Source organism: Electrona antarctica (assembly GCF_951216825.1).
Source record: "Electrona antarctica genome assembly, chromosome: 9".
In the NCBI taxonomy this organism is placed as follows: Eukaryota; Metazoa; Chordata; class Actinopteri; order Myctophiformes; family Myctophidae; genus Electrona; species Electrona antarctica.
Window position 1 is genome coordinate 37,325,497 of NC_136790.1, and position 24,546 is coordinate 37,350,042.

Here is a 24,546-nt window from a genome sequence, read left to right on the forward strand (position 1 = left end):
TTGAGCCGGTGCATGCATAGTCGAAGAAACCTTGACTTTTTTTATTACATTGGCCATTAATCAAAGGAAAGATTTGCCTCCAGGATGGAACCTATAGGTAATGTCATCTTTTTGTGTGATAATATTGTCACCCACTGAGAAGCTGTTGGCCTTGCTGAGATTACTATTTGATCCAAAGAGAATGGATTCAGTTTTTCCTAATGATAGTTTGTTATCATGCAGCAAGCCAGGTGCAGATTCCACTCACTCACTCACTCACTCACTCACTCACTCACTCACTCACTTTAAATGTGGCACAAAAGTTCTTCCATAACAAACATGCGTCATTCACAAATGTCAACGCATAGGTCAGCTGTCAGCATAAGAGGTGCACACTTAAAAACAAGACGGGTGTAATGCGACATCTAGTGGCTGAATGTTGTATGTTGACGCAGAGGAAATGAACAGGAATGTGGAGGATCTCTCTGTACAACTTCCTTTAGGAAATGCTTTGGACTCAGAGGCGGAGTTTACATTGTGTTTATTCTAACACAGCGTTCTAAAAAACAAGATATTTTGGAATAAAGGTGAGCCGCTATGTGCAACAATTTCCAAAAGCGACACATGGGCAAAGAGATCTAGCGTGGTTGGTGCTGCTATTTTCCTAATATTTTAATATTCTATAAAAAGAGATTGTGACAGAAAGTGCTTTGCAGGCAGAAATCACTGTTATGATCACGAGTTCACGTGAGCTGAGATGTGGGATTGATCTGACTTACTGACTACTGTAAATCGTGCTAGCCTTATTTTAGGATAGAATCTACATCAATTGCATTATTTTCTGCAGTGGATTATGGATATGCAAGACTTTGAGGTATTTTAGAAAGTAACCTACTTTTGTGACTGCAGACTGCTATAGTCTGCTACACTGCTCAAATAAATTCAAAACTATTAATAGGACAGAAGTTGTATATGACCACAGCTGCACTTAGACCTAGAATGCCTGTGATCATTTAATTAACTTCGTAAATTTTCATGTATCAGAGGCATAGAACGGTCGCTACTGTCCCTGGTCGATTTCAATAGTGTGCGGCCTGAATGTGATAAATGCTCCGTTTGTACTCACCCATTAAATAATTCCAAAAACGTGGAGGGAAATATGGTCCTCTAGTTTTATATCCATGTGAAAGTTCTGGCACAAAACGTGTATTTAGTAAATTATCTCCACTTTTTCAAGAGATGCACACGGACTTCTTTCTCTCCGGCGAGGGGGGACTGGAATGATCGATGAACTGTTTTTAGACGTCATCACCAATTGACAAGGGAAACACAAAAGTTTGGGTCACACAATTGGCAGGTGGTGTGATTAATTACCCAGCACCTATCACAGGCATTCTAGGTCTAAGCTGCACTATGCAGGCTACGCATCAGTCAAGTTATTCTCAACCCTTTTAATTCAAAGGCTCCCTATAATATATGCATATGCAATAGACCACGATCAATATAGTTTGTTAGACATGATTTGGTCAAGAATTCCTTTATTCTGTCGGTGTAGCCTACTCTATATCTATCTATCTATCTATCTATCTATCTATCTATCTATCTATCTATCTATCTATCTATCTATCTATCTATCTATCTATCTATCTATCTATCTATCTATCTATCTATCTATCTAGGTAGCTACTAGATAACAGTGAAACCCTTATCAATAGACATATGGTTCATGGTTGTAGTCTGTGTTCTCGCCTCTATGTCTGTAATGTAATAATGTAATATTGGTGAACAATAACATTAACTTAGCTTAGGGTCGACGACAGAGTACAGCATCTTGCAATGGGTCTGGTCCACAAGATTCGATACACCACCAAGATACCCATGTACCTGTCTAAATACTTCCTTAATGTTAACGAAGTCCACACCCACAACACCAGAGGGAGTGCAACAAACCATGTAGGCTACAACCCAGATTCGGCACAAACAAGGGACTAAATTATTTTCTCTCCTATGCCACCAAAATGTGGAACGCCCTACCCCTACCAACAGTCATTAATGATGAATTCCTGTTCTGTCTATAGAAGTGTCTATTTGTACGTCTCTAAATGTTTTGATGATTTGAACATGGTGGACCCTATTGGAAACAAGTGTAATGCTTAATTGGGTCGTCCACTCACAGTTAACAGCCTTTGTATTGAGTTTGTGCTTGAAATGTACTGTAATTCTGCAAACTGTTAATAAATTCTTCAATCAATCAATCAATCAAGACATGCGAATCCCTTGACTCCTTCAAAACCGCTCTCAAAGGGCACCTACGGACGGCTGCAATTCGAAACTGCCCCCACTATAAAAAACCGACCCTGTCACAATTCCATGGTCTCTTTCTCAAGTTTAGTCTTCCATGTTTCTTGTGCATATTATTCTTATTGCCTTCCTGCTTGGTCCTGCCTTATCGCTGCTTGCAGCGATCCTTTTCTAGTTATTATTATTGTTGTAACCAAACTGTAGTAATTATTATTATTATTATGTATTTATTTATTTTCATTAGGAATGGTTGGGTTTGGTTTGTTCACATGCAGGAGGATTACTCTTCAAAAGGAGAAGTAACCGTTGGATTGTTCAACACATGGAGAAATCTGCACTGAAATGCTGAAATACACAAGTCTCCCAAATCGCACAGCTGACTAGTAACTACCAGACACTCAACACCACTGCAAGTAAGTTGGCATTCCTATGGTAGACCTACATTTATATAATTACTTTTAAAACTATGTATGTATGTATGTATGTATGTATGTATGTATGTATGTATGTATGTATGTATGTATGTATGTATGTATGTATGTATGTATGTATGTATGTATGTATGTATGTATGTTGTACACCTTTGTTTATATAAATTAGGTAGGCCTAATGCATGTTTAAATCAACTAAGTGGTGAAATTTGTATTTATGGAACAATTTGTTTTTTAACAAAGTCATCTACAATTGTTTTTGAAGACGTATCACATAGGCGCATTCCCTAACATCTGACGTCTGTCTGTCTGTCTGTCTGTCTGTCTGTCTGTCTGTCTGTCTGTTCTCTCTCTCTCTCTCTCTCTCTCTCTCTCTCTCTGTATAAGGTGTACAGTGTACAGAGTTGTACATCATGGACAAGTATTTGAGGCATTTCACAGCGGTGGGTGATAAACAGCCTGGGCAATGGGAGGAACTGGAAGAGGAGCTGCATGTGGGCAGTGGTGAGCTGGCTCCAGCCACAGGCCCTGTCAAACTGACCCTCAGAGATGTTCTCAAAAGACTCTTCACCTCTGACCGGTTCCAGGTACACAGAAACATACTCCCATCATAGGGCTGCAAAGTATCGATTATGTTCTTTGCGATTATTCTATTGATTATGTTTTATGATAACCCCATTTAGACCTGTTAATTGAACACTCTCCAAAGACCACCTGTTTTAGTTGCTGATAATCACAAACCCACGCAGCACTCCCTGAGCTCTAAAATGATTATTGGATAATAAATGATGTATGACAAGTTAGAAAGTGGAGGGCAGTAATATTCCTTGCGGCGTTCACACTGTCAAAAATAAGAAGAAAAGTTGTAATTACATTGAGAACATACAGGCAGACAGTGAATTAAAGCAACTTAAAGCTCAATATTCCATTGCTTAGGACTGGGCAATATATCAATATTGTGACAATGTGATATGATATTAGTGTTATCTTTTAGTAAAATGCATTGCATTCACCCATTCACACACACACATTTACACACAGAGCAGAGGAAACCATGCAAGGCAGTGAAGGTACCAACCTGCCCTTCCGTTACTTAACTGCCATTACTTTAACCCTATTTCATTATTTAAAAAACTGCCCATTTCTTTGTGTGGAAAAAAGGGCATATCTACTAGACGCCCATCTCTAGTTGCATCATGTTGTGCTGTGAGCTTCTAGATCTACTTTTTTATTTATTTATTTTTACATTTTGACGATATTACTGTTACAATATTGATATTGAGGTATTTGGTCAAAAATATCGTCATATTTTGTCCATGTTACCCAGCCCTCCAGTCACTTCCAGATAACTCTGTTCCTCTTCGTGGTGGAGACACAGATAATTATTCATTCAGACTAATGATAATATACATTACAGCTCTATCTTATGCTATTGTCACACATGCTGGTTGTGGTTGGTGGTGGATGTAACACAGTGAAAATAGTCCAACCAATGCTTTGCGTGCAAGACTGAACTATTAGAGACACAGACTCTCAACAGTCTCATTTAAGGCAGTGAGTGGTTCTCAAACATTTGCATGATAAGGACCCCCAGAATGATGAATTTGGATGTGGACCCCCATCTGAAGATATTTTGTGCCAGGGACCCCTAGAAGAGAAGACCTCTAAATTATTACAATTCTTCACATCTTTTCAAGATTTTTCCAAATATTTCAAAAATATTTCATATTTCTTAATAGCCAAAGTATAACATTTCTGTATATGATGTGTTATTGATGCTATATTAACAAATTATGCTTGGGACCCCCTGGAACCCTTCAAGGACCCCTCTTGTGAGAACCACTGATTTAAGGAACAATCAGCACTCACAAAATTAGCTTTTATCTTATTTTATTTCGCGCAGCAGCAGTCAGGACATGTTTCGGCTGCTTGGTTCTTTGTCAGCTTTAATTCAGAAAAGCCACACATGTTGTAATGTCGTGTTATGAAAAATACAGAGTGTTACAGTGTTTAAACCTTTTTTTTTAAACCTTAAATGTGTGGAAATCCTCTGAAGGGATGTGATGTAAACATACTTCCACAAGACTCCTTCCTCTGTGAGGAGCTACTGTATGATGAGACCAGACAAGATTAGAATGAATTGATTTAGGACATTTAGAGTACATTTAGTCACGTTTAGTGTGCAAAAGTATGTCCAGCGTCCAGAATATGTACTGACATACATAGTACTGTATAAACATACTAACCACTTACAGTATATACATACTGTAGTATAATCAAACAACATACCTAACTTACACTTACATAATAGAACCGGACTGATATGGGGGCATATAATAGTAAGAGGTTTCTTCTTCCTTCTCCTTTTTGACCATGTATGCAATTATGCTAAGTTAGACGAAATGATATATTCTCTATTGGTAAATTGTGATAAATAAAATTAAATATTTTACACATAGTATATTAATACTAATCTGACTACCGGTAATACAGTAACGTTAAAGGTTACTTTAGTAACCACGGTTGTATATATAAATTGAACGAAATACCTTTCGTTTATGGGTAGGTTTCCTTCAAAACCTAGCTGCAGAACATTATTTTATGTACTCCCAGGACAGAAAATTCTAGAATTTTCGCTGTCCTGGGCTCTAAGGGTGACGTAGGAAGCCACGCCTATCCCGTATAGATACCTGCGTGGCTACGTCAGCCCTCATTCGGAACTTTTCTTCTGCTTTAGAGAACAGAAGGGCGTTCCACGAAAGGTATTTCGTTCAATTTATATATACAACCGTGGTTACTAAAGTAACCTTTAACGTTGTATTATATAGAAATTTCACGAAATACCTTTCGTTTATGGGACTTTATGAACTCCCGTGACCTGAACTTCCAGTGGGTCCCAGGTAAACCTTTTGGGAGGGGCTCGGACCCTTTTGGGTCCAGAACCTAGTCCTTGTGGAGAGCAGGAGGCAGCGCTATGCTGCCCTGATGCTTTACTGAGCAGCGGCCCCCAAGACCGCGTGCGCTAGCGAAGGCGCTGCCACATCTAGGTTATAGTATGTGGCGAAAGTCGAGGGTGTAGACCAGCTTGCTGCTGTGCAGACTTCCTGAATGGAGACACCCTTGTAGAGTGCCCAGGAAGCTGCCACACCTCTTGTGGAGTGGGCCCTCAGGGCTTGAGGGGAATCCACGCCTTGGCTAGTGTAGGCCAGACGGATGGCTTCCACTATCCAGTTAGAGATAGTGACCTTCGTGACGGGCTTTCCTTTGGTCCTGGCACCCCAGGACACAAAGAGTTGGCTTCCTTGTCTGAAGGGAGCCAGTCTATCCGCGTATATGCGTAAAGCTCTGACTGGGCAGAGGCAATTAAGCCTGCTGTCTTCGTCAGAGGAGAACGGCGGGGGATGGAAAGCCTGTAGGTTCACTGGCACACACACTGAGAGAGCATTTTTGGGAATGAAGGCGGGGTTTGCCTTTAGGGTGACCTTGGTCGACCCCTCATCGAACCTCATGCAGTCTGGAGAGATCGAGAGCGCATGTAGGTCGCTGACCCTTTTTGCTGTCGTGAGTGCGATCAGGAGAGCCACCTTCAGGGTTAGGAGCTTGAGGCTCACGGTTTGTAGTGGTTCAAAGGGTGCTGTAGCCAGAGCCTTTAGAACCAGGGACAAATCCCACGAGGGAACGAGGGATCTGCATGTCCTATGTTCCCTGCGTACACCCTTCATGAATTGTTTTACCAGCGGGTGCTTCCACACCGTCTGGTTATCAAAGCCTGGGTGGCAGGCAGAGATTGCCGCCAAGTGGACCTTGACTGAGGAGAGGCCTAGGCCGCTGTCTAGGAGCTCCTGCAGGAATGACAGGACGTCGATCACTGAGGCCTGGTAGGGGACTGTTTGGTCTGGTCTTCGTGAGCACCAATGCTCGAAGACGCGCCAGGCTGTGTCGTAACGGTCCCTTGTTGACTGGGCTCTGCCTTTCTGAATCGTTTCGATTACGTTCGGAGGTAGACCCACGGCAGTCAACATCACCCTTTGACGGGCCAGACCCATAGGTCTAGGTCCTGGGGGTGAGGGTGGAAGATCTCCCCCCTCGCTTGAGAGAGGAGATCCGCTCGAAGGGGAATTCTCCACGGCTGGTCGTAGAGGAGAGGGGTTATTTCCGACCTCCAGACCCCCCACGACGGGGCTATTAGGAGCACCTTCAGACCCTGAGTCCTCACTCTGTCCAGAGTGGGGCTGATGAGGGATAGCGGGGGAAAGGCGTAGAGAAGGGTTTTGGGCCATTGGTGTGACAGAGCGTCTAGCCCCAACGTTGATGGTCCCCTGATTGCGAAGAAGAGGGGACACTTCGTGTTCTCCTCTGTGGCAAAGAGATCCACCTTGGATTTCCCAAACCTGCTCCAGACCTGGGCCACTGCATGAGGGTGTAGTGACCAGTCTGAGTAGCGGAGAGGTCCTCTGGACAGCAGGTCTGCCCCTGTGTTCAGAAGACCTGGGACGTGACACGCTACTATTGAGAGGACGCGTGTGTTGCACCACAGGATCAGTTTCTGAGCCAGTTGATGAAGACGAGGGGACCTGAGTCCACCTTGTCTGTTGATGTAGCACATGGCCGTGGTGTTGTCTGTCCTGACTAGGACATGGCAACCCAGGATGCGCTGCTCGAAGTGTTTCAGGGCGAGGAAGACTGCCATGAGCTCTAAGTAATTTATGTGAAGGGCACGTAGTGGCCCCAACCATAAACCTCTGGCTGTGAGTCCTTCCATCGTGGCTCCCCAGCCTGTCATGCTGGCGTCTGTAGTGATGACTTTCCTGATCAGAGGCTTTCCCATGGGGACGCCCTCTGAGAGGGTTTTCCTGTCTGACCACCATTGAAGGGCTAGTATGCATTGTGATGTTACTGTTACCTTCTGGTGCCGACGGTGCATTGGTACATGTAGAGAGCCTATCCATCGTTGGAAAGGTCTCATATGTAGCCTTGCTAGGCGGATTAAATAGACCGCAGAGGCCATTAACCCCGCCATCCGGAGGCATGCATGAAAAGGAATCGAGCGTCCCCTTTTGAATGACGCCACGCACTGCAGTGTTGCGTCTATTCTCTCTTGGCTCAGGCGGGCCGTGTAAGAGATTGAGTTCAGTGTTATGCCTATAAAGTCTATTGACTGTGTTGGCATAAGCATGCTCTTCTCGTGGTTTATTATAAACCCAAGCGAGTCGAGGTGGCTGAGCACACGATGTGTGTGCGACAGTGCTTCTCGTGGAGAGTCTGCAAGTAGGATCCAGTCGTCTACGTATGTAGCGAGACGGATCCCTTGCTGTCGGAGCGGAGCGATAGCTGCCGCGGTGCACTTTATGAAGACTCTGGGACTCAGTGACATTCCGAAGGGAAGGACTGTGTACTCGTACAATTTTCCTCTGAACCCGAAGCGCAGAAATTTTCTGTGCGGCGGGTAAATCGGAATGTGGAAATATGCGTCTTGCAGGTCTATTGACGTAAACCAGTCCCCTTCGCGAATTAGGCGTAGGAGGACTGGTGGAGTAAGCATTTTGAATCGCAGCTTTTTTAAGTGACGATTCAATGCCCTCAGGTCTAGAATGGGACGGAGTCCGCCCCCCTTTTTCTTTACCAAGAAATAGCGGGAGTAAAAACCGTTCATTGATTGGTCGAGGGCCACCTCTGTGATGGCGCCTTTCTGCATTAATGAATTGATTTCCTCTTGCAGAATGGCGGCCTTTTGCCCGCTCGCTTCTGAGAAAATAATTTTCCTGGAAGTGGGCGGTTTCGAGGCGAACTGTAGCCTGTATCCTGTCTGAATTGTACGGATTATCCACGGGGAAGCCCCGGATATCCGCCATTGTGACAGATGACGTGACAAAGGGTTCCCTGCGCTTGTCAGCGTGGTGCATGGCCTGCCTAGGGGAAGACTTACTTTGTGTGAAATGTCTCCCTCTAGTGAATTTTTTCGGTATTGAGTTTGGAAAAAATTGGCGTGGAGTTTTTGGCCTGTGACAGCTAAAGCTGTCACAGTGTGGGTTATCTTTCCCACTGGGCCTATGCCCTTCAGAGTTGGTTTTATTGTTTTTTGTTTTTTTGTTTTCTTTATTGAACAACGTGGAAAAACATACACATGTGAATTGCACATAACAATTTTGGGGGTCTGTACAACGGTGCTCACAGCACTGTGTACAGGCCCCCTTAAGCGCTTCAGCGCAGGCTCTGAGGTGAGATCTGTGATCCCCACCTCTGGCCTTGAACTCTGAGTGTGGTGGGGAAGATGACCCGGCCCGGGCAGGTCATTTGCGCTTCCCCTGGCCTCGGCCTCTGGGAGCGCTCCTGGCCTTGTAGGGCGGCGGAGAGGTGCGGCGGTCTGCTCTGCCTCGGCCTGCAGGCTGTCGCTGTCTATCTCCGCTCCGGTCCTGGGACCTGGGTTTGTCATCGGTCTTGGCCTTCCAGGGTGCCTTCTTAGCCTTGGGGCGGCCTACCGGGGCGGCCTGGTTGGCCAGCGGTTCGAGCGCCTTCATCGTCTTGGTGGAGGACTCGAGCTGTTGGATGGTCTCTGACATCTTGGCCAGAGCGTCCTTAAACATACTGTCTGGGTGGATATTTCCAGCCACAAACTCTTTCTTTGTCTCCAGGGAGATGGCGCTGGTCTGATCGACCCAACGCCATCTCTCCTGGAGGATGGAACATGCCATTGCCTTGGCGTTGTGGAGAGTGGAGTCCCTCTGGAGGGTGGCCATCTCGTGATTCAGGCGGCGTAACTCGGCCAGGTCTTCTGGCAGTTCCGCTAGCTGGACTTTAATGGACTTCTGTCCCATCTCAATGAGGAGGCTCTTCATGGAACCCTGGAGAAGTGCTCCTGCATTGAGGGCCTTCGCCACGAAGGACATGTGTGCATACTGCCACTTGTTCAGTTTTGAGGCTTCCCTCACGCTGCTGGACAGGAGCTGCGGTTCCTTTACGTGGTGATCCACTCTAGGAGCTGCAGGGTTGGCCAGGTAGGCCGCTATAGCCTTGTCCATAGCTGGCATGAAGTCTATGGCGAGGGTTTGTTTATCTGGTATGTCGTTGGGCCCCTTGGCGCTGGCCTTGGGAAAATCCACCTTCAGGAGGGGTTCGTCCCAGGCGTGCATCATGGCCTCCTCGAAGCCCTGTGCCATAGGGAGCTTCTGTCTTCTAGGTGCAGGGGGGGGGGCGGACTCATCAGTCCTGCCTTCCCATGGTAGTACCTTGACAGTTGACTTAGGCCATGTGTGGTTACAACGTGCACTAGCCTTCCTGTATATCTCGTAAATATTGGAGTCATCCATGGGGGGTACAGGAGGCGGGGGGACAGGAGCCCTGGCTTGCTGGTGCTCCTGTATGTCCATGGCATCCAGGTCGTCGAAGGGGCGACGAGTGGTGCTGACGTAGTCCCCGGGGGAGAGGTCATCATGGCCATCTCGCTCGTCCGCGTAGGCCTCGTCCAGGACGTGGTAGTCCTGGAGTTGCTCCTGGAAGGAAGGGAGCTCGTCATCACGAAGCTCCCCTTCCTCCCTGGTAGTCCAATGCTCCCCACCGGGAGACATTGCGCGGTCTGGGGAAAGGTCCAGGCGGTCCACCATATAGCTGGGTGCAACGGCAGGCTGTCTGCGTCTAGCTGTATGTCTGGGCGGGCACTCAATGGTGGCCTGCACGACGTGTTGTCGAGCACGTGGAGCTGGGGAAGAGCGGCGCGGTGCGAAGGTATCCCTTGGCCTTCTTGACAGTCGGCGGGCACCGGCTGTCCTCGATGGCGTCTTTCCCCGGGCTGGGTCTCCCTCGTCAGCGACATGGTTGCTTGTAGAGAGAGGAGTCCGAGTGCTTAACAGCCACAGGTTTATCTTCCTCGTGGCGTGTAATAGTAGACCACAGGCGTATCTGCCTAGTAGCGCTAAGCTAACTATCGATAGCTTTAAGCTAACAAACGCTAGCTTTAGCGAGAGAGAAAAAGAGGCGCGAGCTGTTTTTTTCGACAAGCTAGCGTAGCAACAAGTTGCCTAGAACTCACTTGTGTCAAAGTTCGGCTTTTTTTCTCGAGAAGTATCCTTCTGTTTGCTTCGAGAGTGTGCCAGAGATCTCACGGTCCTAAAGAATTAATCTCTCGGCCGAGTTTGCGAGATATATTACCCTGCACACACTGGAATGTTAAAGTTCGTTCTCGCAGCTTAGCAGAAGAAAAGTTGAATGAGGGCTGACGTAGCCACGCAGGTATCTATACGGGATAGGCGTGGCTTCCTACGTCACCCTTAGAGCCCAGGACAGCGAAAATTCTAGAATTTTCTGTCCTGGGAGTACATAAAATAATGTTCTGCAGCTAGGTTTTGAAGGAAACCTACCCATAAACGAAAGGTATTTCGTGAAATTTCTATATAATACAACTTATGTTCTTGTGTTTTTGTTGTTGTTCTTCGGCCTTCGGCCTGGTGGAGACAAATATGTTTTTTTCCTACGACTGTATTTCAAGGTGGTCTTTACATAGGGTATTTTTGTGTTTTATTCTCAGATTGCGGTGGTCATTCTGGTCATCCTGGACGCTCTGTTTGTGCTGGTGGAGCTCCTGATCGACATAGAGATCCTGGAGCTGGAGCACGGCCACGAGGCAGCCGAGGTCAACCTACAGTCTCTTTAGTGTTTACATACATCATGTTACACTCCGTTTACATCAGTACCGACTGAAACCATGACGAAACATGTTTGTCGTATCGTCGATTACCTTTTTTCACTGTCAAAAACTGAATAAAAACCTAGCTATCATGACTAAAGCCAAGACTAAATATATTGACAATTTCATCAACAAATCAAAACTAGACTAAATTGTTAGGGAGAGGGACTAGTGGAGAAGAGATCCAGTAGTAGAACTAAAAGACAAGTCATTTTATGCTTGGTTGCGCTCGGGTGTTACGCTCTGAAAATAGCCGATCTACAAGCTCAAACGTGTCAGCTTAACCTCGGTAAACTTAACTTGCCCGGGGGCGTGGTTATAAACACAACCCGTATAGGAATTAGTATGTAGCACGTAGGATGTCTGATGATGATGTATTGACTATTGACCCACATGACATCACGGGGGAAGAATAACAAGGAATGGACACACAAAGCCACACTTTGGAGCGGGTAGCGCTGCTCAAAAAAGGCTTTTACGATTATAAGGCCCTGCTAACAGCTTACCAGCCCTGTCATAGGGATGTCACGGCCCTGTTACCATGTTAAAACGGTAACATGTAATCAGCCCTGTTACAGGGGCGTAATTCTATATGTCCGAGCATAGACATGGTAACGCCCCGCCTGCCTCTGATTGGCCTACCGACACTGCCCGTCTTGCCCCCATGGTCTCACCAGACTGTCCTCCGAGATGCGATGTTATTCCGTGTTGGGAAATACTGGTAATACAAGTACAAGAGAATGACAGCTTGGCATGCTCGAGCAGCGTGACAGTAACTTGTAACTTTAATTTTTTTGTAGAAGAGGCAAACTAATATTGTTTATGCTGTTTGCTTTGATTGAACTAATACTATTATACTAAAAAAGGATAAAGTTCAAGGGAAAAGAGACCTTTTTACAGTACAATAATGTTTCAAGTTTACACATGTATAGAAATAAATTACACAATAATCAACACAAACACATTAGAAAAAATTACACACCCAAATCAAATCATATTACGGCGTACGTGTTCAATCAAACGGCTTGTATTATATCATACTTGTATTATTTATTTATTTCCCACCAAGGAGTAACCTCGCGGCAGATCCACCTCGGAGGAAACTCTGGTAAGGCCGGCAGTGTCGGTAGGCCAATCAGAGGCAGGCGGGGCGTTACCGTGTCTATGCTCGGACGTAGAATAGAATCACGTGTCACAGGGATGTCACACGGTGCTGTGAGAGGTTCCTGATGTGACAGGGCCTTACATCTCTACAACTCTATAGAATTGAGTGTCATGAAATAGAGCTTTGTAACACTTATTCTAACACATAAATATTACTTACATTCCCTGTGTTGTAGTGTTAACCACTTAAACCCTGTATACTTGCAGTCTCCCAATGCTCTATACTAGGCCCTCTACTGTTTTCACTCTTATTTCACTCGCTATTTCTGCAGAATATTCACCCCAGAATAATGGATTTTAGGGGTTCAAGTGGTTAAATTTCCCTGATTAACTCTAAAATGCTCTTCTTTTTTTTGGTCCAGGTGTTTCACTACCTCAGTCTGGCGGTGCTCACATTCTTCGTGGTGGAGCTGATAGCAAAGCTCTTCACCTTCCGTCTGGAGTTCTTCCAGCATTACTTTGAGGTGTTTGACGGGCTGATTGTGATCATATCGTTTGCGTTGGACATCGCTTCCATCTCTCTGGCGAATGCTTTCGATGGGACGGGCCTGCTCATTCTGCTGCGGCTCTGGAGGGTGGCCAGGATCATCAACGGTGGGTTCATTCTGCCGTTAGGGTTGGGATGCTTTAGGATTTTAACGATTGTGGTTCCTTAATGATTCCCTCTCAGTGGTCTGATTCCTTAACGGCTCCCTACATACAGTATTGCATACACATTATATTAGTGGTTCTCAAAGTAAGGTCCAGGGACGCTCTGGGTTACTGACGGGGTTCCAAATAGACACTTACATGTCTGTAACTCTGAGAGTCATGACGGTCCTTGAAATTAAAACGTTCGTAATGTATAGCAGATATGTGTGAAGTCCACAGTTCGGACAGTGTGATAATCAGGTTCCGGAAACGGTTCCAAATGGGATGCACCGATTCCGGTTCCTCAATATTGGATCCGGTTCCAGATCCCGGTGAAGGCAGGCCAACAGATCATTTTAAATGCTGATTGTTCAAATAGACCTATTATTTAAAAAACCTATGTTATAATTTGCTGTAACGAATGAAATAGGCAAATTGCAGGAAGAACAATCATTTTAGTGATCCTGTGGCCTTTCCTCTAATGCAAACCCTATCTAGTCGCTTACTATTTGTGGATCTAACCTCGGTCATTAGGAAAATGGTGTGCAAGCTCAAATAATCCATATATTTGTGAGGTCATACCAAAGTGTTTATTTTGTGACCACAGGAGTCCTGGTGTCTGTAAAGAACCGTTCTGACCAGAAGGTCCACAAGCTGAAGGAAAGTTACGACCACCTCGTCAAAAGAGTCAACGAGCTGCAAGAACACACAGACAAGCTGGTGAGTCTACTTCATCTTTAATTAATGTATTTTACACTCACATTGCACCTGGACTGTGTAACTTGCATATAAAATCTTTCCAAATGCCACATTTCTAGTATTAAATAGTATGTTTACAGTAAAAAAGAAAATCACACCCGTGTGAAGTGAGGGGCTCTTATCATTGTACATTATCATACATCATCTCCTTCCGGCCAATCATAATTTGCGTCCTCACCTTCGTCATCAATGTTTGCAAATATAGCATTGATATAAAGATCACATACTGCTGTCAGACACTATGACGTAAAATTTGACGTAATTTGACTATGATGTAAAATGTACACTGACGTAAGATTCTCCATTCACATTTAATAGTGAGGCAGCTTAAGGCCATATTTTAGCAAAATGTGGACGCGGCGGACAAAAGCGCCACATTTTTTCCACATGCTCTCCATAACCATACGTTTCATTTTGGAAGGGGGGCCACGTCATCAAGATGTCAGAAGGCGGCCATCTTGGTGTTCAAAGATGGCTGCCATGTAATATCTTTACGTGCCACTATCTCGGCTTCTAAGCCACTTAGAAGGTCAATCTTGGTGTCTAAATATACATTATCTAGGTCAAGGAATGCAATAAGGCCATTGAGAATATCAGTAGACGTTTATTTGTGCCAATATTGAATAAATACGGTCATTCTAGCAACATATTTACATCATCTTCAACTCGATGGAGCATGAAGTGAATGGAACATTATTAGCTTCACAGGATAACAACATTCAAATTATCTGTCACATTTACATCTGCAAAGAGCTGTGCAATTCCAGTGTGCCTTCTTACATGAGCACCTTGCACCACAACCACTTTTACAACCGCACTTTATCTATGGCGTCAAAAGCCTGCAATGAACTGGTAGAGTGCTCCACACAGGAAGCCAGACCTGGTTGTCCACATCCAATGTCCCTCCCCATCCTTCTGGACTGGGTGTTGGCTGCTGGGCCAGATCAGACGTGGCCCAGATCCCAGACTGGTAGACAACTCGCTTCACGTGCTGCAGCAGTGCATCTTGCGTTGGTGGAATGTGTTCCATCGCTTTGTTCTTCTGGCAGAACAATTCTCACCGTGCTTCATTGACAGATTCCAAATCACTTGTTTTGTCATACATGATGACTGTAAAGTGCTCAAGAAACTGAAAGTGTTGGGCATCTGTGGTCACAATACTGTACGACATCATACTGTACCATACTGTACTGTACTCATCCCTCCTTTTCACATGTCTAAACCATCTCAACCTCACCTCTCTTGCTTTATCCCCAAACCTTCTAACCTGGGCTGATCCTCTAATTTAGTCATATCTAATAATGTCCTTCCTTTTCACTCCTAATGAGAACCATAGCATCATTAATTTTGACACCTCCAGCTGTGCCTCCTTTTCATCAGTGCCACCAGCATGGCTGGTCTCACTACCATGTTATACATCTTCCCTCTCACTGGTAGCCTTTTGTCACAAATAACTTCTGAAAACACATGTCCCATTTTCTCAATAGCTGGCTTCGCTTGCTAGAACATTTCCATCTCTATACTCACCTTAACCTGTTACACTACTGTCTAGCCAATTGGTACAAATCAATTTATCCCTCCCTCCCTCCCTCCCGCCAAATTTCATGCTTGTATCACCAAGTGAAAGATCGTTCCTATTATTTGCTGTACTAATGTAAATATGTTGCTAGAATGACCGTATCTATTCAATATTGGCACAAATGACCTTATTGCATTCCTTGACCCAGATAATGTATATTTTGACACCAGTGTGTTCTAAGTGGCTTAGAAGCCGAGATAGTGGCACTTATATATATTACATGGCGGCCATCTTTGAACGCCAAGATGGCCGCCTCCTGACATCTTGATAACGTGGCCCCCCTTCCAAAATGAAACATATGGTTATGGAGAGCATGTGGAAAAATGTTGGCGCTTTTGTCCGCCGCGTCCACATAATTTCGCTAAGCTACCGGACTTGTGTAGGACAAAGTTTGTGGACACACTAAAAGCTGGAAATAGGAGGGGCTAGCGCCCCTCAAAAATAAAAAAAATATGTCTTTAGTACTTTAACGTTCATTGTCTGTGAAGTATATTTGATTCTTCTCTCTTGTCTCCTAGGAACAAGAGAACAGTAAACTTCATGGCCTCCTAAAGCAGCACGGCATCGACGTCAAAGTGTGAACGTTGGGCGCTATGTTGCATTTTGTCACTATAGGAAACTGCAGAAACCTTGTATCTCCTATTTGATGTAGGGTTGAACCCAGCTCAACTTCAATTTGTAGTTTTTGTCATCTTTGTATCTTTTGTAGCAGCTACAAACGTCGCATTTGCCTTGTAGCTTCACGTCACTGGCTTCATTGACAATGAATGGTAGACTGTATCTTTGCATCTGCCTGTCTGAACGCAGCAATAGGCCTACAAGGTTTCTGCCTTGGTAGTGACATTATACCATAAGGAGCAGTTATGCTGTATATCTCACACGTTTCATGTCACAATCATTACTGTCCACATTAATTCGATGTTAAATCAACAGAAAGATTAAGCAACTACCTTTAGAAAATAACTATTGCATGATGCTGATGCTCTCCAATCATTACGTTAACAAAGCATCGTTGTTACCCTGAAGATCTGTTAAGTGAGAGACACTGTTGTACTATGGAGTGTACATTAAGCCCAAACCTCACCAACGCAACTAGTCGCAACTCCTTGCAACAAAACAGTTTTTAAGGTCAACTTCCTTGCAACTGCCTTTGGCGTTAATGGTTGCAAGTAGTTGCATGTTGCAAGGACTTGCATGGCGAATCATTGGTGCGGTTTGGGCTTTAGACTTAACCCATTACGGCCTGAGGCCGATTGTACAAATGCCTTCTAAATCAGTTTTCTGAACAACGTAAGTCAGTGGTTCTCAAACGTTTTCATGTCGAGGACCCCTAAGATATGTATTTGGCCCCATCTGAAAATGTGTTGTTCCAGGGACCCCCAAAAAGAATATGTATAATCAAAGTTTGCACAAATGTTCATGATTTTTCTTATCAAAAATAGCAGATGTACAAGGTTGAAGCTCATAGCGCAGCACAAAGTGGCGCACTATGAGCTTGTATAGCTGCTATTTTTGAATAGCAGTATAAAATAATGGTTAAAGTGGCTAAACACCGCTTTTACTGGGTAAAGGAGAATACAGCTAGTAGTGTGAGGTGCAGACTATTAGAAGCTACAGAATGGTGATGGACTCCAGACAAGCCTCTTCATCAGGGCTTTTTAACATAACCTTCCATGGCCAGTCTTACTATTAGTTAGAAATGTAATCAATGTAAATATGTAATTTAAAATGTCCAAAGCTTTCAATGGTTGCACCATTGACTGTATAGAAATATAACGTGATTAACTTGCTCTGGTCATGAATGAGGTCACCCTGACATTGAGATGTGTTTCTATCAACCTTCTATGTATGTTGATCTCACAACATACATTAGTAACACATGATTACAACACATTAATATCACATGTAACACATGTATTTGACGTGAAAATGTTAAAGTTGTGCTTCCATAGACGCTCAACATAACCAGCAGGCTACTTTATAGTAGCCTGACACTCGGGCTACTATGTGTAACAGAGTTAAACATTTTCTACATCCATATCCTTGTATGTACTGTATACTAGGCCACCTGCTGGTGTAGTTTGGCTTTGCTGGTCAAGGCAGCTGGCCGACCAGCTTGACCAGCAGAATTTAGCTTAGAATGACTGGGTGACCAGCTGACCGACAAACCAGCAAGACCAGCCTGGTAAAGCAGCCTAAGTCCAGTTAAGACCAGCTAAACCAGCCTAAGCCCAGTTAAAACAGCCAAAGTCCATTTAAGACCAGATAAACCAGCAACCATCATTTTTTTGCTGTTGTTTTCTTTTTTCAGCAGCATTGTGTTTTCATCATTTAATGGTTGATATTTGTATAGTTTATTACAGTTTATTTTTATGTTCCATAATGTATGGACATGAACTTTGTGCCGGGCGATGTCCTCACATCTATGCTAGTAAATCATTGGGCAGAACCCTTGTAGCTCCATATTTAAACTTTTGTCATAAATTAACACCACACTTCTTCATACTACAGTGTCACACAAAAGTAGCAAAAATAGCCTTGTTTGGAGAGAAGAAACATGCATCAATGATGTAACAATCATTTCTGAAGTGTACATCCTTCCTGTGAAACAGATCATTTTTTTATCATGACTAATAATTATATGAAGACTAGTTGATAGGTGAACTGTCTTTTAAGTCCGTCTGTGGGTTTTGAATATAATTATTATAAAAAATAGCTTGTATATGGATATGTATTATTCATTATACATATTGTCGCTCACATCTATGCTAGCAAATATAGCATTGATATAAAGATCACATACTGCTGTCAGACAAATGTAAAAACGCATTCCTTTGCTTTGGATTATATGTAAAGATGTTTGTGAACTTGCTTGAGTATTATTCTTTTGAGTGTATTATAAAAAAAGAAAATTATGCATCTGTTGCATTTAATTCAAAATATTTAACAAAATATATTCTTTGCTTTGAAAGTAATGTACATCCCATGTACATGATTTTCTATAAAAAGTTAAAACTCTATATTGTTGTGGAGTGTGTGTTCACTAAAGCCCAAACTGCACTCAATTATTTGCCATGCAACTACTTGCAACCATTATCCCCCAATGGCAGTTGCAACTTGCAAGGAGTTTGACCTTAAAACTGTTCTGTTACAAGGAGTTGCAATTGGTTTGGTTTGGGCTTTAAAGAAGTCTATACAACTCAACAGGAAATAAACAGTTCAGGATACCAATTATATCCAATCATGAGTCAGAGACCATCACCCAAAGATAATTTATCAGCGTGTGTTTCAGTTACAATTTTGAATAGAATAGACTTGGTATCCCAACTGGAAAATGCATTTTCTGTTGAGAAGACTGTTACTGAACAAACACTCTAGCATTGATTGCCATCACAATATAGAGCTATATAACACAATTTAACAACAAATAAATATCACTTTAATACACCACATTGTGTAAAGAAGCAGAATAGTATCAGTCCCTATTACCTTAAGGAACTGCTGGAGCCACAACCTCCGCTCTGGAAACACTAACCACCTCCAAGCCCACTAAAGACTTTCCTTTTTAATAAAGCATTCAGTTAGCCATTCAGGTTTTAACCCCTAGGTCTTCTTTGCTCTTTCAAGTGTAAAGTGTAAAGTGCAATATAAATAACATGTATTGTTCTTCTTATTATTATTATTATTATTAATATTATTATTATTACACAGAAAAACTATTGATAGTTTGGAACCAAATGGACCCTTACATTTGGTTCCAAATTATCAACAGGTCAGTAACTCTCAGAGTTGGTATTCATTAGGTCCCTGGAAAAACAGTGACCTATTAAAGACAAAGGTGTCAATTTAACTCGTAGAGTTAAAATAATACTCCGGTTCTTTGCAGTGTGACGGCTCCTTTAAAGAATACTCAGGTTCTTTGCAGTGTGACGGCTCCTTTAAAGAATACTCAGGTTCTTTGCAGTGTGACGGCTCCTTTAAAGAATACTCAGGTTCTTTGCAGTGTGACGGCTCCTTTAAAGAATACTCAGGTTCTTTGCAGTGTGACGGCTCCTTTAAAGAATACTCAGGTTCTTTGCAGTGTGACGGCTCCTTTAAAGAATACTCAGGTTCTTTGCAGTGTGACGGCTCCTTTAAAGAATACTCAGGTTCTTTGCAGTGTGACGGCTCCTTTAAAGAATACTCAGGTTCTTTGCAGTGTGATGGCTCCTTTAAAGAATACTCAGGTTCTTTGCAGTGTGACGGCTCCTTTAAAGAATACTCCGGTTCTTTGCAGTGTGATGGCTCCTTTTACACGAAAGGGAAGAAGAAGTGGAAGGGTAGTTTGGCGTCCAGGGTGGGCGGGGCCCTGAAGCCTGGGACCGCCTCCGCAGACACCGGGGTGAAGGTCACCGTGGTCGTGACCTCTATGACCCTGCTGCCTCCAGAGAGCAACGCCTGAGGAACAACAATCAGAAACGAGATCATTCGCATGGAACCAACCAATGAGATACAGGATTATTCACATGAACAACCAATGAGAGGCAAGATCATTCACGTAAACAACCAGTGAGAAACAACATCTCATTCTTTAGATTAAGTTTAGCTTAGTATTCAGAAATGTTTTGTGTCCATATGGTGTAGTTGTCTGGTTTTATTCAATATTGATAGAACAATTAAAAAAAAAGAAGGGTGAAATTATCAATAAAACACCTATGTGGTCATGTGTGCTGGTCGCGGATGCTTTCAAGCGTGTGTCTCGATCCAGAAAAGATTGAGAACCACTGGGTTGGAATATGAGGACGTTTGTAATGGGGGAAAAAGACAGTGGTTTTACTTTAGTCCAGAACGAGATCAAATGGTGCCGATCTTACCAAGTCACTGGTGTTAGTGTGGAGGGTCTTTGTGATGCTGACGATCTGTGCTTGAGCGTTATGTAAAGATCCGTAGCGGGTCCACTGAACCTCCAGGTTCAGAGACAGAGGGATGCTGCAGCCCTGGGCATCCTAGAGCAATCACAACAGCCCACACTTCAGTAGCTCCTAACAGCATCCATCCATGTATCCCACCCCAGGGGTGATCTGACTTGGGGGGGAACCCAGTGTACTCTCTGCTGCCCCATCTGGCAGAGTCAGGTTATGATAGTACCCCATAACTTAAAAACTACACTTAAACTTTGAATATGTTTTTCAATTTCAATACATAACAATTTACAAATGATACTTACAACTCTTTTTGTTTTGTGGCATGACTTGTCTTTTAACATAAAATTCCTGCAAAAAACATCAGGAACAAAAACCAAGCAACCACAGGTTGTCTTCATAGCATGCAAAAGTAATAGTACCTCTTGGCGTGATCCCCATGGTATAATAGTATCCCACTTTGGGCTGTAGTAATAGTACCTCTGGGCGTGATCCCTATGGTATAATAGTATCCCACTTTGGGCTGTATTGACCACATGAATCCTAGCGTCCCTATTCTGGGGTGAACATTCAGCAAAGATTGCAAACACTCAAGCTCACTATTTTCACTATAAATGCACGGCACAGTCATACAAAAAAGGTATAAAATAAGCGGCCAGCCTCTGCTGTGCGCTTAATCTTCTTGCGAAGTCACATTTATTCCCTGTAGTATGCTGGTGTCGCTTGCCAAGCGAGTTGAAGCGACACTGTGTAAACAAAGCTCACCGTGGGCTTGTAGAAGTCCCTGATGGGGACCCAGTCCAGGGGGCTGTTGGCTGCAGAGTTCCCAAACGAAGAGACGTACTGAGGGAAGCTTTGTCCTCTCAGAACATCCAGAAGAACCTGGGACACCCAGGAGCAGTTAGCTGCCTCCTCCAGGCTGCACACACACATACACATGTGTGTTGTTGGTTACTGGTTCGTACATTTACTTAAGTGCTGTACTTAAGTAAAATGTTGAGGTATTTGTACTTGAGTATTTCAAATTTCCACTACATCTCAGAGGCAAATAGTGTACTTTTACTCCACTACATTTATTTAAAAAATTGAGTTACTTTGTAGATTTTGATTATTATTACAAAACATGCATTGACCACTTCAGCTTACATTTCGACTATTTGAAAATAGCCGATCTACAAGCTCTGCCTTGAAAACTTGAAATGGGACAATTACCAAGAGTAAAAGTACTCATTATGAGTACTTTTACTCTTGGTAATTTAGGTACATTTTGATGCCAATACTTTTGTACTTTTACTCAAGTACATTTTTAATTCAGGACTTTTACTTGTAACAGAGTATCACATTATGTTGATTACGGTTCATGTTATTTGACACAGCTCATCAACTCACCTTAGTGTGCATCCAGACAGTGTGTCCACACCAAACAGCACAGGGGAGCGCTGGTGAGGTCCTTGAAGACAGCCCTGCTGTCCTGAACCCTGCAACACAGTCAGCATGCCCCTCCTATCACTGCTCTGAACCATCCCAGTGAAGACATCTGTTAAGGATTTGAACCGGTGGAAAAAATAGGCCTATAACGACGACCGCCTTTGTCTTGGTCGTGTCAGTGTGAACATGATCAGTTGTCAATATCAGTGTGGACAGACAGTCCTTAAAGATCATATTTTGAGAAACACCTCAGATTTGCCTGCAATCTGAGCCTTAATCCAGCTCTGCTCCAGCAACACATTGGTTACTGAGCTCATCCTCAGCAAATAAAGGATATTCTGTAGTTTTTGTTCCAGCCACAAGGGGGAGTCCCACCACATAACCTGGATTTCCACTGTAGGGCAGAATGCCTTGGTCCACACCTTCCTGTGAAACAGAGAAATGACAAATCAAGATTTCACACTTGAGTGTCCACTGAAAACTGGATCTAAATTCTAATCGATTCTCTATCACACAATGCTGTTGCTTGCTGACTAGTCTTTTGAGAGATTGTTGTTGGCTAAAGGCGCCATACGGTCTGTGCGATGGAAGCGCTGAAAATGCTGTTGCATTCGAAAAACTATGTCCTGCTGTAAATCAAATTAGTCAAAGCATATAGCTTGCTGTTTAGCAGAAGTGGACATTCAAAAAAATATATTTTAAAGACATTTACATGCAGAAAAGAAAGAACAGATGACAGCTTTCTGTGCGCTGCTTCCAGGAGGCGTAGTTAGTGACACTCTAATAATAATAATGGATTGCATTTTTATATGGCTTTTCTGAGCACTCAAAGCGCTTTACAATGGTCCACCATTCATTCATACATTGGGAGGTGAAGCGGCGAACAGTCGATGCCAGTGTCCTCACTTCACACATTCACACACCAATGGTGGCAAGCTACCATGTGAGGCACCGATTGGAGGCAATGTGGCATTCAGTGTCTTGCCTAGGAACACTTTGACATGTATCTACTGTATGTAGCGTTCTTAGATTGTGGAATACTTGTCAGGCTTCAGAGACTACAGCTCTTATTAGCAATGTACACGTAAAGACTATCCATATTCAGCTAATTTTATCATTTGTTGCGTATATATCACAGCTCTTCAGATCCAATATTGATATTCATGAGACTAGTATTATAATTGGAAAATAAAAGTTACTATAAAATGTATTACTTGGACAAATGAAATAGTAAATTGCTGCTCCATGGTCAGTGCAAGTCCACGGACGGATCCAAGCGTCACGGACGCACTGCAGTTCACTATTTCACCAGCAGGGGTGTATTTCACCACGAAGTCCACCTGAGGTGAGAAAAGAAAATAGAATATTAACACATTATGACACTGTAATAAAACTAGTTCTACATACAATATGGAACAAAAACATTCAGGCTTCCAGTTACAGATTGAACGTGTCCATGGATTGTGACTGTGGTCTCCCTCCCTCTTCTCTCTCTCTCTGACTCTCTCTCCCCATTTCCTGGTTGGTGGTTTCAGTAGATCATCATTCATTCATTCATTCATGTACCTTTAGCACCACAGCAGTGCAGAGCAGTGGGCTCAGTAGAACTGGACTGAGGTTCTTCATCTCACTCAGCTCCACTTCAGTCACAGAACCTTCCAGAGACCTGTATACAACTGATGACAACTCCACACCCACAACCTAGAACACACAACCATGCCCGCACGCACACCCACGCAGGCACACACGTACACACACAACACAAACATAAACAACCAGTACAGCTCTGGCCGTGGGTGTTCTGAACCGGCATGCCAGCTACACACGACACACATGTTGGCCCAAAGTGACAGCTGTCACTCATAACATTGGTCATGCCCAATTTAATATTGCTTTAGTGTCGTGGACTGGTGTTGACACTACCTGTGTCAATTCGGCATTTACATTTTGCATGTTACATTGTCAACATTTAGCTCACTAAACCTGTACGTGCCCGTCGGCCACCGGCATACTTGGGAACGATGCAACTTGGGAACCTAATAATACCCGTTGTCATACCCCATCTGTCCCTTTTGTGCCCATACTGTATATGGAGATCTCTGTAGTATACAATACCTGTTGTCATACCACCCATTTTAACTGTCTGTCTGTGTCCCACATGGAGATCTCTGTATCTGTCTGTCTGTCTGTGTCCCACATGGAGATCTCTGTATCTGTCTGTCTGCCTGTGTCCCACATGGAGATCTCTGTATCTGTCTGTCTGTCTGTGTCCCACATGGAGATCTCTGTATCTGTCTGTCTGTCTGTGTCCCACATGGAGATCTCTGTATCTGTCTGTCTGCCTGTGTCTGAAGATTGCAAACTGACTGGAAAGTGGACTGGTTAATAATCAATTGGAAAGTGTGGGGTTGCCATGGTAATCAATTGGCGGGGATTTAGGCTGATTAGGCCCACTGGCAGAGCCTGACTAGAGCCTTTTGTGGTGGTTCTGGAGAACCGTGGGTCCGCTCATGTTATCTAGCCTGGTAAGACGCCCACCCAGCGATTGGGGCCAGGCCGGTCTACAGAAGACACACGATAATGTGAATTCAGCCGACCGGGATGGCTTACCAGTCTAGTTATTATCCAGAACAATTAATTGAATCTTTAACAATGTAGCTATATCTTTTGTCATGTATTATGGTTTGCACTGCA

At 43.6% G+C, this 24,546-nt stretch overlaps 2 protein-coding genes across 7 annotated transcripts in view; one reads left to right on the forward strand and one right to left on the reverse strand.

The window, feature by feature from the left end:
• hvcn1 (hydrogen voltage-gated channel 1) lies at nt 1–19,814 on the forward strand. 5 transcript variants are annotated; one of them, XM_079510132.1, is made up of 7 exons: nt 1–97; nt 2,556–2,693; nt 3,099–3,298; nt 11,233–11,337; nt 12,918–13,149; nt 13,793–13,905; nt 16,042–19,814. In XM_079510132.1, exons 3-7 carry the CDS (start codon nt 3,125–3,127, stop codon nt 16,102–16,104), a joined length of 687 nt encoding a protein of 228 aa, XP_079366258.1. In that variant the 5' UTR covers nt 1–97; nt 2,556–2,693; nt 3,099–3,124; the 3' UTR covers nt 16,105–19,814. The 5 variants fall into 5 exon arrangements, with proteins under 5 accessions (XP_079366258.1, XP_079366262.1, XP_079366259.1 ...); XM_079510136.1 differs by having other exon boundaries at nt 48–97; nt 2,525–2,693; XM_079510133.1 differs by lacking the exon at nt 1–97 and adding an exon at nt 444–566.
• tctn1 (tectonic family member 1) overlaps nt 19,814–24,546 on the reverse strand; it is a gene marked incomplete at its 3' end in the record, with an annotated part of 13,239 nt that continues 8,506 nt past the window's right edge. For both annotated transcript variants that reach the window (XM_079510121.1, XM_079510120.1), the window contains exons 9-15: nt 23,419–23,553; nt 23,067–23,192; nt 22,190–22,278; nt 21,814–21,951; nt 21,190–21,343; nt 20,377–20,508; nt 19,814–19,960 (exon numbers count right to left, since the gene is read on the reverse strand). In XM_079510121.1, coding sequence (XP_079366247.1) covers nt 19,814–19,960; nt 20,377–20,508; nt 21,190–21,343; nt 21,814–21,951; nt 22,190–22,278; nt 23,067–23,192; nt 23,419–23,553 — 921 coding nt within the window. The remainder of the gene's footprint in view (nt 19,961–20,376; nt 20,509–21,189; nt 21,344–21,813; nt 21,952–22,189; nt 22,279–23,066; nt 23,193–23,418; nt 23,554–24,546) is intronic.

Coding starts and splice junctions, on each gene's coding strand:
- hvcn1 (XM_079510132.1), top strand. CDS start 3,125: ATGGACAAGTATTTGAGGCATTTCACAGCGGTGGGTGATAAACAGCCT. Junction 3,299..11,232: donor TCACCTCTGACCGGTTCCAG/GTACACAGAAAC, acceptor TTTTATTCTCAG/ATTGCGGTGGTCATTCTGGT. Junction 13,150..13,792: donor GGTGGCCAGGATCATCAACG/GTGGGTTCATTC, acceptor TTGTGACCACAG/GAGTCCTGGTGTCTGTAAAG.